Genomic DNA, 14,190 nt, shown 5'->3' on the forward strand with positions numbered 1-14,190 from the left:
CTAGGGGTGAGTGGCTTTGATCAGATTCTCAGAGAATGTGGACTCAAAGGCTCAGAGACCCAGGCTGGACACGGTCCTTCCGAATCTTCACAAGATGGCCAGGGTGCATGACCCAGGGTACAGAACCAGGGCAGCTCTGCCTTTTCCAGTTGCTTTATTACACATGACAAAGATCACCGGCCCACCCACCATGACCCTCCACCGCTACCCCCCTCACTGGGGGGAAAGGACCCTGAGCTGAGATGGCAGTAGTGAGCCCCTCAGTACATGAGCTGGTACACTGAGGCATGGTCCCTGGACCCCGTGGCGATCAGGCGGTTGTTAGGGGAAATGTCACAGCACATGACAGAAGTTCTCTCGGGAACCTGGGAGGATCAGGGAGCACAGCATGGGGGGCTCACTCACCCTTGGCCCTACCTGTGCCTGTCCGTTCCAATGTGGTCCCTATGGGCCCTTTGCATTGGGACTCCGGGCTAAGCACTGCCTGCCCCCCTCCCCCGCCGCCCCCAGGCCTCCACGGTACCTGGAACTGCATGGTTCCTGTGGGCATGCTGTAGATGCTGACCAGGTTGTCCATCCCCACGCTCACCCACCACTGGCCTGGAAGGAGGAAGAGGGGTACCTAGTCAAACTGGCAGCTGAGGGCCACACTCCTGGGGATCTGGGAAATGGAGGGAACCCCCACCTCCCACATGTCCCCAAGGATAGCATCAGTGTGAGAGGTTCATGCTGATGAAGGGTAGAGGGGAGGAAGGGGCTCGGGGAAGGTCAGAGAGGGTTGGGCCCCGTCAGAGTGGGGTGGGGCCCTGTGGCTGGCGGGGGGCCACAAAGTACTCCCCAACTCACTCCTGGCCACTCACCGAGAGGGGAGAACTTGAGACCGAGGATGGTGCTGTCCTTACAGCCCACCATGTGTTTCTGGCCCCCAAGGGTGGGCTGCAGCCACTGCTGGCCACTGGCTGTGCCCACCAGAACCCAGTTCTCCCAGGGGCTGGGGGACAGGCTTATTATCTGGGGGTAGATGGCAGGAAAGAACCTGGTCAGGGCCCAGCCTGGCCCAGGAGGTGGGCGACGGTATGGGAACCAACCCCAGGGAATGACCACCTGCCCATTTCCTGGTTGCAAGGCCCCAACAAGCAACTTCACATCTCCAAGCCTTGGCTTGCTCATCTGTGGAATGGGTTGGTCCTCTCTACTTTATGAAATTATCACAAAGACTATGCAAGTATCCAATGCTATTTGGGCAACAGGAAGGAACATTTCTAATGGCCCCTATTCCTCCAGCATCACCAAGACTTGGGGTACCACTACCCCCCCCCCATCCCAGCCTGCATACCTGAGAGTCATATTGGTATTCCTGGGGCTCCTCGGTCCTCAGGTCCCAGCACCGCAGGCAGGCATCGAGACCCCCGGTCCAGATGTTACCGTCTTTGACAACAATGCTCTTGGCTCCATTAGGAGGGCCCGGCAGGTCCCTGGCCGGGAGAAGCAGCAGAAGGGGGTTGGAACGGAGACTCTAAGCTTTGGGCCCAAGGAACATCACTCACCCAACCACCCCCAGTTGACAGATGGGGAAACTGAGATAGACAAAAAGTACCAGGACCGGGCTTTGAGGAAACAGCCCAGCCCAGCCCAGCCAAGATTTGAACCCGGGTCTTCAACCCCCTCAGATCCGAGTTCAAGCAGGCAAAGGCGTTAACCTTGAGACTGCTGGATCCCTGCTCAGCAGATGGTGTCTGCAGGGGCTCTCAGGGGGACCCCGCCCACCCCGGGGCCACACCTGACCACACTGTGGTCCCGCAGGTCCCAGATCCTGACGTTGCCTTCAGTGAAGCTGGCAAAGGCCAGGCTGTCCTCCAGGTTGACAGCCAGGGCCTGACAAGTGAGATCTGCCGCGGGGAGCTCGTCTCTGATGTGCAGGGAGGGTGCCATCAGGTCCCAAACGCTCACGCTGGTCAAGTTGTGGCCCCCCGTCAGCAGCGTGGTGCTGTCCGAGAACAGTAGGCAGGTGCGCAGGTAGGCCCCCGGGGTCTGGGAGGGGCAGAGGCACAGGTGAGCTTCCCTCCCTCCCGGTAGCTCTTCCTGCTCCCACAAGCCTCACCCCCCGGAACCAGCCCCACTCTCACCTGTACACGCAGGTGGCTGACGGGGAATCTGTCCTCCACCATCTGGCCGACCAGGCTCCACACCTTGACGCCACTCCTGCCGCAGGTGAACACGTGCCGCGTGAAGCTGCTCACCGCCGTGGCCAGCACGGACTCCCCGTGCTTTAGCATCCGCATCAGCTTCATTCTGTGTGGGACGGCCAACTTCTTGGGTTGCCAGGGCAAGGCATCTGGCCTCTTCCATGTGACTTCGAAGTCCTCGGGGTCCCAGCATCTTAGGAGGGGAAACCTTGGGGTCACTGGCCTGCCTGTGAGCCCCTTTGCCCAAAGGGAGGCACCCATCAAGCCCTCCAGGGGACTTTTATCTTTTTCGGATGTGGGGGTTTTCTCTCAGGCCTTCTTTCCCTGCTGCACTACAGTACACTACACTACACTCTCCCCATCTCCTACCCACATCCCTCCAAGTATTCTCCCTGTCCCATAACCAAGTACTGCTCCCTTGTGCCTGCAATGATTTGCCCCCTGGAAAACTCCTGCTCATCCCTCAAGGTCCCAGCCATTATGCCCCTGCTTCCAGGCAAACTGTCTCTCCCACATCTGGGCTCCCCTAGCTTCAGGCCACAAGGTTGGGGATGCCTGCATCCGGCTCTGAAACAGCCTCTCTCCCTCCCCATTCTATGGGAGTTGCTTCCTCAAATCCCTTGAACCTGGGCTGGTGATGTGGGTAGGGATAGTGATGCTGGCATGAAAGTAACTCGAGTTTCACATCCCTACCCAGACCCCTCCTCTCCAGCTACCGAGGACAGTGTGGTGGTGATGGGGACGGGAGGGCATGCCTGTGCCTCCGGGATCTCCCACCTCCTGGACGGAGGCACAGACAGGAGAGGCAGGTCTAACACTTACATGGGCTTCAGAAAGCGGTAGGTTCTCCTAGCAGGCTCCTGCGGGTGGACCGGGATCAAAGCTAAGCCATGTCGGCTCTCTCCGCCCCCCAGAGCCCCAGACTTTCAATGGGGGTCGGAGGGGGGCGGGGAGAACCAACTCATGCCTGGCTCTTGCCTGGGTCTCACCTGGGCCACACGGGACAGCATCACCCCCGGTGCCATGCCTGGCCCTATGCTCCCTTCTTGGAAACCTGGAGGGGAGATGTGGAGGGGCCTAGGTGGGTGGAGAACTGGCAGTTTAGCAGCAGATATGGCCCCCCTGGAATAAGCTGCCTGCCCCCTCCCTTTCCCCCCGCTCTCCATCCCACTGGAATTACCCAAAGCATCTTCGATATAGGGTTCTGCTCCAAAGTAGAACGGTCCTACGTTCTGGCTCTCCTGCCAGCAGGAAACAGGGTCAGACCAAAGGACCTGCCCAAGGTTAGTCTCAGAACCAGAAAACCTCAGGGAAGCGCAGGCAGTGAGGATGGGACTAGGCAACTGCCCAAGCCCTCTGATCCAGCCTCAGGACAGAGCCCCGGCTCCTCGGAGGGCACGGAAGGGCTGAGGGTGGAGGAGGTGGGCCCATCCCACAGAAACTTGAACCCCCCCACTGGGGCCCAGCCGGGATCCCCGCCAGCCCACTCACTTACCATGCCCGGCATGTGTTCTGGCACTGTGACGGTGGGAGGGGAGAAAGGGATGGGGAGAGGCAGTAGAAACACAAGGTTCAGCCTGTGCCGCCCTCCACGCGTCCCGAGGCCGCCCGCTTCCCAACCTCGGGGAGACTCACGCCTGTGTCTCGATGGGTCTGCCGTATCGTGGGTCCCGGCAAAAATCTGCCAGAGTTGCTGGGTCAGAACATCCTGCCAAAACAGGGGCTCAGAGTCGCAAGACGACCGTGTGTCTAGCTGGTGAGCCGGGGAGCTGCCCACTCCAGAGGGCTGCTGGAGCCAGTCGGATGACCTGGTGGCCAGGACGTCTTTGAAGTCTTGCTCCTGAAGACCGGAGGGCTGTGGGGGCTTGACCTTTGGGTGCTGGGAAACCTTGGTACTGGCGGGTCCCCAGGAGTCCTGGTCAGCCTGTTCATCAAAGGAGACCTGGCTTACCTGGTACCGCCAGCACCGGGTTGTGAGGGACGGGAGGATGTGCCGCGCCTGGGCCCTCCCTCCTGGAGGACCCAGGAACCTACCTCCCCTGGCTGGAAGCCCTGGGACTGGTTGCATGTCTCCATGCGCTGCCGAAAATGCTCTGTCTAGAGGAGGGAAACATTATTCCAGCTAAAGCTTTGTAATTGGACAGACCTGGGTGCGAACCCCCACTTGCAAGCCAGTTTCCCTGTGTGTGAAATGGGGATACACCACCTACCTTGAACATCCTGGGGTGATTACCGATAACACAGAGCCCTCTGCACTACATAGCACAAAGCAAGTTCGGGGTACCCAGAGGCCAGCCTCGGCAGTGGCCGATAAAACCTATCCTGAGGACAGTGCTGCTATCGGATGGTAGACAGTGGAGTCAGATCCGGGTTCACACCCTAACTGTTTTCTTGGAATGTCTGAAAACTAAAACCTGAGCCAGCTGGTGTGGCTCAGTGGTTGAGCGGCGACCTAGGAAACTAGGAGGTCAAAGTTCAATTCCCAGGCAGGGCACATGCCTGGGTTGCGGGCTCGATCCCCAGTGTGGGGCATGCAGGAGGCAGCCGATCAATGATTCCCTCTCATCATTGATGTGTGTGTGTGTCTCTCTGCCTCTACCTTCCTCTCTAAAATCATTAAAAATATGTATATTTTTAAAATAACCCTAGCTGGTTTGGCTCAGTGGATAGAGCATCAGCCTGCAGACTAAAGGGTCTCGGGTTTGATTCTGGTCAAGGACACGTACCTCGGTTGCAGGCTCCTCCCCAGCCCAGGCCCTGGTCAGGGCGAGTGCAGGAGGCAACCAATTGATGTGTTTCTCTCACATCGATATTTCTCTGTCTTTCCCTCTCTCTTCCACTCTCTCTAAAAATCAATGGAAAAATATCCTCGGGTGTGGATTAACAAAAAAAATTTTTTTAAATAAATAAATAAACAGGTTTTATTAAAAAAAAAAAAAAGTTCTATGGAGCCCAGCAGGCGTGGCTCAGTGGTTGAGCATCGACCTATGAACCAGGAGGTCACAGTTCAATTCCCGGCATGGTTGTGGGCTCCATCCCCAGTGTGGGGTATGCAGGAGGCAGCCGATTAATTATTCTCTCTCATCATTGATGTTTCTTTTCTCTCTCTCCCTCTTCCTTCCTCTCTGAAATCAATAAAAAATATATATTTTTAAAAAGGTTCTATGGCCCTAGCTGGTTTGGCTCAATGGATAGAGCGTCGGCCTGTGAAATGAAGGGTCCTGGGTTCGATTCTGGCCAAGGGTGCATGCCTGGGTTGCGGGGGCATGCAGGAGGCAGTCGATCAATGATTCTCTCTCATCATTGATGTTTCTATCTCTCTCTCCCTCTCTAAAATCAATAAAATATATTACATTAAAAAAAAGGTTCTATGGAGCCCTAACCGGTTTGGCTGAGTGGATAGAGCGTCGGCCTGCGGACTCAAGGGTCTCGGGTTCGATTCCAGTCAAGGGCATGTACCCTGGTTGCAGGCACATCCCCAGTAGGGAGTGTGCAGGAGGCAGCTGGTCGATGTTTCTCTCTCATCAATGTTTCTGGCTCTCTCTCCCTCTCCCTTCCTCTCTGTAAAAAAATCAATAAAATATACATATATTTTTAAAAAGGTTCTACGGACATGGGAGGGACAGAGTGACCTATCTTTAAGTTTCCTTTTTCTACCCACCCACCAGCCTACCTGTCTGTCCTTTTTTGTTGTTAATCTTCATCTGAAGATATTTTCCCGTCAATTTTGAGAGAGAGTGGAAGGGAGGGGGAGAGATAGAGAAAGAGAAACATCGACGTGCGAGAAACACATCCATTGGTTGCCTCCCGCATGCGCCCTGACCTGCAACCAAGGTACTTGCCCTTGACCAGAATCAAACCCGGGACCTTTAGTGTTTGGGCCAACACTCTATCCACTGAGCCAAACTAGCTAGGGCTCTTCTTTTAGGATATGCTCCTCCCTACCACATACCCTCCTCCCTTTTCTCCATGGCGCTGGTCTGACACAGATACCGGATTCGTTTTTAATCTCCGTCCATGGGACTGTGCAGCCCTGCACAGAAGCTACCAGCCACGGACGGCTATTTAAACAGAGCTACGGACAATGAAAGAGGACATGCCTGCAGTTCCAACAGGCACATTTCCCGTGCTCAGCAGCCACGTGGGGCCAGTGGCTTGCAAACCAGATGGCACAAGCGCCTAGAACCAAGGTCAGTGATTCCTAGAACGTGCCTCCAGCTGAGGACGAGAGCAAACAAGGCTGGGACCTCCTGGCCAGTATTCCCAAGAAGTGGCATGTGGAAATGTGCGCGTGTGCAGCCGTATTTAATCCAGTACCGGACGAAACACGGTGCCAGCAAATTGTCCTAGACCTGCCTGTCCAATGGGGTAGCTGCCAGCTTCATGTGGCTATTGAGCACTTGACATGTGACGGTGCCACTTGGCTACCCCAGTGCCCATGGCTACAGTTTAGGACAGCATCGTCGTCTGCTGGCCTACGGCTCCCACTCCCCTCCAGGAGCTCCCCAAAGCCGTCGGGCCCAGGGCAAACGCCAAAATACTGGGGAAATGTCCTGATTCACAGAGAAAGATCGCAAGGAAATGCAGCATAAGCACTCATGGCAGTCAGTTGTCTAACAGGCATGACTGCCATTCCCATTTTGCAGGCGAGAAAACTAAGGCCCAGAGAAGCAAAGCCAATTTCCCAAAGTTAGAGGAGAGGGGGTTGGGGGGAGGGGGGGGCAGCCAGGCAGTGTTTACCAGCCTCTTGGAACAGCCTGGTCCCTCCCCTGCCTGTTGGGCAAACAGGGTGGTGGTGGGAGGGTCTGGGATGTGGGAGCCCCTCTCTGAGACATCAGAGCTTAGGGCTGCTGCCTCCTGGGGCCTTCGGTGATGGATTCCCCAGCTGGGCCTCCCAGCCGCATGAGGCCCAGGGGAGCCTTCCCCAATTCGCCCTGGCTCGTTAATGCGCAATTTACTGGCACTTTAATGCACTCAGCATGAAAAGTGCTGCTCCCTCCTGCCTGCTGGCTGGCCTTCCCTGGGGAAAGCTGTGTGCAGGCAGACGGTGGGGAGCTGTGGGAGTGGGAGTAGCGGCTGGCTGCTGCTGCTGCTGCTGCTGCTTGGGATTTTAAATGCACAGCAAGGAGGCTGGGAAAACAAGGAGGGGGAAGTAGAGAAGAGGGGGAGGGGGAAGTGGTCTGTTGGGGACCAAAAGGCCATCAAGGCTGCTAGAATCATCACCTGGGGGTGGGGAGGATGCTCCTGGGTTGAACAGCAACAGAAGTGGCCCATCTTGGGGCCTTGCCCCCCCCCCCCGCCCCCCCGCCCAAGTCTTTGGCCTCTCCCCAAAACACGGTCCACAATCTGATTACTTCTCACCACATAACTGTTCTAAGTGACACACATCCATCACCTGGTCCCCCAACCCCCACACAGCTCCTGCCCAGCTATAGTCAGTCCTCCCTTTAGCAGTCAGAAACCGCCTGTGAGCACCTGAGTCAGGTCCTGTCTCTGCCTACAGCGCTCCAGGGCTCCCATTTCCACTGCGGTAAAAGCCCAAGTCCTCACCGTGGCCCACACAGCACCGCACAACCTGCCCTCGCTGCCTGCCCCTCTCACTCTGCTCCAGGCACCAGAGCCTCCTTGCTGTGCCTCCGGCATGCCAGGCCTGGGACTGCCCCAGGTCCTTTGCATGTGCTGTTTTTCAGATACTTTCACGGTCTGCTCCCCTCTCCTTTAGTTCTCTGCTCAAATGTCACCTTCTCAATGAGTCTTTCCTGACCACCCTGAATTGCAACCCACTCCCATTCTGGCCGCCCACGTCCCCCGGGGGCTGCTCAATTCCACGTCTACCTTGCCCAGCCCTCACCATCTGACACTTCCATTTACCAAGCTCCTCTCACCCCAAGGGCCAGGGCTTGTCTGTGTTCTTCTTCTTCGCTATTTTCCTGGCGCCTACAACAGCGCTTGGCAAGGTGATAGATAAATATCTGTTGAATGAATAACTGTTCTGGTTGCTTCCTGCCTCTCCCCCATCTGTCTCTCCCAGGTCCCTGAGCTGCCCACCCCAGGCCCTGCTAAATCGCAGACATGGCCCTGGCCTTCTGCCAGTCACATCTGGCACAGGCAGAAAGTCCTGCCAGCACCCAGGAGAAAGAGGCCAGGTGGCAGGAGGACAGGCCGGGGTGGAAGTCATGCTTCAGCCTGGGCAAGGCGCCCTGTGCAGGGAGCCAGGGCCTCTGGTGCAGACCTGTCCCTGGCTCAGATGTGAGCCAGGCCCTTGAGAACTCGCAGACATAAGGAAGATGGTAATCCAGGTATGTCTGGCACACACAACAGGCCCTTCAGCGCTGAAGCAACTGACCTGCAAAGTGCGAAAAACACTCCTGGACTCATCGGAGCCACGCGGGAACCCAGGGAGCAGGCCAGGAAGAAGAGGCTCAGAGAGAGGATGGGAGATATACTCCCAAGATGTGTGGATCCACTGATATCCTGGGGGGGTCCTAGCCCCCACCCCTCCTCTGCCCACAGCCTTCCAGGGCTCCCACCTCCCTGGGGTAAAAAGCACAAGTCCCATCGAGGCCCCAAAAGCCTTGAATGACCTGCCCCCACCCCCACCCTGCTTTCACCTCTTCCCCTTCTCCCCTGCCTTTCCAGGAGAGGCCGCTGTACCCAGAGCTCCTGGTGACTCACCTGCCTGTGATGTTCCTGCAGATCCTGCCGAATCTTCTGGACCTACAAAGGAACAACAGGGATCACACCGGGCGGTGGTCAATGGAAGTGGGCAAGGATCTGGAATTTGAATGCTGTGCATGCTTCTCCCCAGCTGTGTGACCCTGGGCAAGTCACTTTACCTCTCTGGTCCCTACTCTCATCAAATAGGATGGCACTTCATATCCTCAAAATGAGAGCTAATTAGGGAGACCCCTGGGTTCCATTCTAGATGTGAAGGTCAAAGGCCTTCCCAGAGACCTCTCCCCACCCCTTCTCTGTCCCATCCTCACCCTCTTGCTCACTCTGCTCCAAGCAACACTGGCCTCCTACTGTTCCTCCAACACGTCATACACAATCCTGCCCCAGGGCCTTTACACATACAGTACCCACTGCCTGGAACACCTTTCCCTGTTCTCTCTAGGGGTAGCAGGAGCCCTTATCCTTTGTGACCATCACTTCCTCTCAGAAGCCCTTTCTGACTACCCTAGCTCAAAATCTTTACTCATTCTCAGCTCATCATTTTCTATTTTACTTTTAGTTCTGACTTCTTTTTTTGGAAAAATTTTTTTTCTATTTACTTATTTGTCCCTCTCATCCCCTTAGAGCTGCCCTGTCCAATGTGGTAGCCACTAGTCAAGTGTGGCCATTTAAATTTAAACCAGTTAAACATTCAGGTCCTTACAAGTGCTCAATTGCCACATGTGGCTAGCAGGTGTCATACTGGACATTGTGGATATAGAACATATGGAAAGTTCTAGAAAACATAGCACACTAGAATACACACGCCTCAAGGGCAGGGACTCTAGTCATGTGCTGTGAGTTAAAGAAGCCCCTCCTTTAAGTGGAACTTCTAGTTTTCACACAAGAGTATTATTAAGAAAAACTCACATGAAGCTGGGGTTCAATGGGGTAACTCACTTGCCCAAAGTTAGCAAAACAAATTTGTCTCAAAACCCTGTTCCTGAGGTCAAACAGAACAGCCTTTCCAGGGGCTGCCCAGAGGCAATGCCTGGTTTGTGGCTCACCAAGTAGTAAAGGCTGTCCACCTGTGTCCGCAAGTGAGGCGGGAACCTGTGGGGAAGAAAGACCAGCTGGGGGGGGGGGGGGGGCAGGACCCTTCCCCAGAATGAGACCCTGGCTGGGAGGGAAAGAGGGTCCCCTTCAAGGGACCCCCTGTAAAGCAGTGTCAAGAAGAATACAGTTTTAATGCAGCATTTAAATCCACCTATAAAGTTAAATGCAAGCCAATTCACACTAAACAACAACAAAGACCAGACATTTAAATAAAAGCCAGGGTTAGCGTTCCTGGCTTCCTCTCTGCTTCAGGCTTCCCCGTTACTGGTCCTGTTTTGGGTCAGCCATCAGGAGACCAGATAGGATTCTTTCCCTCCGTGGGGCCTAGGACCACAGAGGGACTTCTGACCCCCCAAGAATTGTCCTCACCTCGGGAACTGCTGCTTCAGTTGATCCAGGATGCCCTGAGAGTTCGGGCCTGGCAAGTCGGCCTCCTGCTGAGCCTGGAAAGGTTGATGGAGAGTGAGATGGGATCTCCTAAAACCTGAAGGTAATTTGCCTTCTCTCTTGTTACTTAAGGACCCATAGAGTACCGTTCATTTTGCATCTTGCTTTAAAAATCTAAAGTATTCCCTCTCCTGCCCTTTTTGGAAGAAATTTGCCCACTCCTGGCCTAAACTGCTAGCAATGGTCATCTCCGGGAAGTAACATCTGGAGGGTGGGAAATTTTGCTTGTAAAATATCAACAGAACAGATGATATAGTCATGTGTTTTACACCTGGGTCATAAGAAGTAAGTTTAATTTTTAAAAAGCAAATGCCGCCCTCGCCAGTGTGGCTCAGATGGTTGGGCATTGTCCTATGCACGGAAAGGTTGCCCCTTAGATTCCAGGTCAGGGCACATGCCTGGGTTTCTTTCGGGCTCAATCCCCCGTAGGGGGTGTGCAGGAGGCAGCTGATCGATGTTTCTCTCTCCCTCTCCCTTCCTCTCTCTCTAAATATCATTTAAAAAATGTAAAAAGCAAGTGCGTTTGCACCTGTCAAGTATGATGGGTTAGTGACCCCCAACTTAAAGGCCTGGCCAGTCACCCCATATTCCTCCATCAGAAGGAGGAGAATTAGCCTTGGCCGGTTGCTCAGTGGTTAGAGCACTGGCCTGCAGACGAAGGGTCTCGGGTTCGCCTCCCAGTCAAGGGCACATACCTTGTACCTTGGATGCACGTTTGATCCCTGGCCCGGTCCTGGTTGGGGCCTGTGTGGGAGGCAACCAGTCTCTGTGTCTCTCTCACATCCATGTTTCCCTCTCCCTCTTTCTTCCCCTCCTCCCCCCTCCCACCCTCTCCCTCTAAAAGATCAATGGAAAAAAATATCCTCTGGTGAGGATTAAAAAAAAAAAAAGCAGCAGGAGAATTAGATATGAGCCCAGCCCCCAGGCTCTTCCCCTCCCCCCAGAAGTTAATGCCATATCACACCCTCCCCCTCCTCACCAAAGTTCCTGGGGGCTTCACCATCCTTGGAGGGTGCCCCTGGGGGCTGAGATGGCCAGAAGAGGTCATCTTCCGGTAGTACTCACAAGGACTCTAAAAGCAACAAGGAAATGGAAGGCCCTGAGGGCAGAAAGCTAAGGCGGTGACAGTGACAGACCAGTCCCACTCATGCCGGGGCCTCCGGCACCACTCACCCAGTCCGCAGTCCTGGCCCCCAACCCCATCCCTGGCCGCCAGCACCCCACTGCATTCCCTACAGTTTATGTCCATTCATCAAACACTCTGGTGCCTGCAGCTGTGCTGATTAACAGTCGGGCCCCTGAGGTCTCGCCCTATGACCCTATGAGGTGTCCCGGGAGAACAGTCAGGGCTTGGGGAGGGCAGTCAGAGATTGGGGAACCCAGAAAAGAACAGCAAGGCTCAACCTCAGGTTTTTGAGGCAATTTCCCAAAGGCCGAGAGAACACCATTGGAAAGGGGTTTTGAAGGATGAGTAAGAGTTGGCCAGGTGGATTAGGAGGAATTTCTCAGGCAGGAGGAAAGAGACCTCTCTCTCTACCACAATCACTCTTGTGGCACCAGGTCCCTTCTCTACTTTGCTTCTGTCCTCAATGCCCCTCCAAGTCTCCTCTGCAGCCCGGTGACCTCGGAGTCCTCCAAAAGGCCAGGGGCCTACTCACCTCCTTGACAACAGAGGCTCAGAGGAGCCAGAAGGAAACTACGGAGGTCAGCCAAGTTCAGGCCAAGAGGAAGCCCCCTCCCCTCCCCTCACCCGGGGGGCCTTTTGACCCGTCGGGCCCCGCCCCGGCCCGCCCTGGTCCCGCCCCGCCCCGCCCCCTCTCCGCCCCGCCGCCACCTGCGCCGCGAAGCGGATCAATGAAGGATCGGCAGCTGCACGTGGGTTCGGGCTCCGGGGGCGGCAGTCGGCAGCTCCGACCAATCGTAAGGCCGCTTGCCCACGTGGGCCACGACCGCTACCGTTGATTGGTCGGCTCGCCCGGGCTGCTGGTCGTGCTGTCAATCAGCTCACCCGGGGCCGCGGTTTAACCCTTGCGGTCCCATTGCGGGGATGAGCGGCGTGCGTGCAAAGCCGCAGGCAGTTTGGGTTGCGGAGGAGGGCGAGGATATTTAGAAGGGCATGGGGCTTGGGGTCGGAAGGTGCCAGTGGGGAGGGGCTGGGCGGCGTGTAATTTCATTGTTTGGTGAGAAGCCTGATAATTTTTCGTGAGGCCCAGGAGTGGCTTAGCGCAGGAGATGGGGGTTGGGGGGTGGCACTTGGAATGGGGGGAATCTTTAACACTCTCACTCTAATCCTTAGATATGGGCTAATAACGTTTTCGTGATATTAAATAACGTGCAATGCAAACGAAGCTTCAAGCCCCCTTTCTGAGGAAAACTTAACAGCTCCCTTTTATCCAGTGCTTCCCATGAGCCAAGCCCTAGGCTGCGCATTTTATCAGGAATTTTCCCAGCTGCCCTCCAAGCCCAGGGACTGCAGATCTGAGAACTGAAAGCAGCTACTGCAAAGGCCTTGAGGCTGGTACATATTTTTCCAGGTTCAAGGCCAAGGTGGGAAGAGTGGTGGGTACCTAGGCCTAGGGCTATGTCAGAGAAAAGTGGGTGGGGGGTTGTAGGGAGGCTGTTGAAGGATTCAAGAGTTCTGTTTTGGGCCTGGCCAGCGTGGCTCAGTGGTTGAGCATCAACCTTTGGACCAGGAGGTCAGGGTTCCATTCCCAGTCAGGGCCCATGCCCAGGTTTTGGGCTTGATCCCCAGTGTGGGGCCTGCAGGAGGCAGCTGATCAATGATTCCCTCTCATCACTGATGTTTCCATCTCTCTCTCCCTCTCCCTTCCTCTCTGAAATAAAGAGAAATATATAAACAAACAAACAAAAAACAACCCTCTGTTTTGGCCGGGTTTGAAATGCCTACTCAAGATGCAAAGTGGTCAGTCTGGAGTTTTGGAGTGAGGGGCCAAGTTTCTGCCTACCCCAGGACCTTTGCACTAGTTATTCCCTCTGCCTGGGATAGTCTGACAGCCACTGACTCACTCCCTCCCCTTCAGCTCTGCCTGAGAGGTCACCACCTCAGTGAGACCTCCATTCTCCCTTTCTTGTTTTATTTACTCCAAATGTGGTTTGAATGCGAGTCTATCTTGTTTTAATCTCAGTGGCTCTAAGCCCTGTTGTGTTCAAAATTCATATAATGCCAACAGGACGCCAACACATCCTCACCAGGAGCTACAGGCTCCTGGGCAGGTGTGCTGGCTTGGGATCCACATGATCCAGAGATTTCCCATTTCCCCTGATCTGTGCTACAGGGGGAAACCGAGAGTTCAGATCTTGGGACGTAGGCCTGAGAGGTTCTGATGTAAACACATAACTTGGGTTTTTGTGGCTGGTCTATGGAAGAGAAAGCGAGGGCTGCCATATATGAACCGCAAAATAGGTTTTCACCCACGATCCCTCAACCGGCCCTTAATTGAAGTGAATTTTATTTATGGTCCAACCTGCTAATTGCCTCCCTCTGTGCGCTTGGCTCTCCTTCTCTCTGTGGTTGTAGACTTTCAGCTGAGCACACTAACTCATCCAGAGCTGGCTTGTCTTGTCTGGTTTCTGCTGGGTACCTGCCGTTGCTTAAAACGATTAAAATTAAATAAAATTGAAAATTCAGCCCCTCCGATGCACTGGCCTCGTGTCAATTGCCCGGTGGTCACATGTGGCTGGGGACGGTCCGCGTTGGACAGCAGAGATCTAGACTATTCCCATCGCTGCAGAAAGTTTACTGAACGGCACAGACCTGAGGCTCTTC

At 55.0% G+C, this 14,190-nt stretch overlaps 1 protein-coding gene and 1 long non-coding RNA gene across 2 annotated transcripts; both read right to left on the reverse strand.

Annotated features, from left to right (window-relative positions):
* Positions 1-260: 260 nt before the first annotated feature.
* TLE6 (TLE family member 6, subcortical maternal complex member) lies at positions 261-10,387 on the reverse strand (the record flags this gene model as incomplete). The annotated part of the gene is made up of 15 exons (XM_054718362.1): positions 261-365; positions 524-600; positions 861-1,011; positions 1,337-1,475; positions 1,781-2,031; positions 2,127-2,379; positions 3,009-3,046; positions 3,176-3,240; positions 3,367-3,427; positions 3,682-3,704; positions 3,822-4,056; positions 4,221-4,279; positions 8,858-8,903; positions 9,908-9,953; positions 10,326-10,387. Coding segments are annotated over 15 exons (1,611 nt in total), but the record flags the coding sequence as incomplete, so codon positions are not given.
* On the reverse strand, positions 10,388-11,421 carry LOC129149427 (uncharacterized). The gene is made up of 3 exons (XR_008556318.1): positions 11,383-11,421; positions 11,099-11,147; positions 10,388-10,399 (listed from the first exon to the last, which is right to left on the reverse strand). It is a non-coding gene; the product is annotated as an uncharacterized LOC129149427 (long non-coding RNA).
* Between the last annotated feature and the right edge of the window lie 2,769 nt (positions 11,422-14,190).

This window comes from Eptesicus fuscus, chromosome 6 (genome assembly GCF_027574615.1).
Source record: "Eptesicus fuscus isolate TK198812 chromosome 6, DD_ASM_mEF_20220401, whole genome shotgun sequence".
NCBI classification, from domain to species: domain Eukaryota; kingdom Metazoa; phylum Chordata; class Mammalia; order Chiroptera; family Vespertilionidae; genus Eptesicus; species Eptesicus fuscus.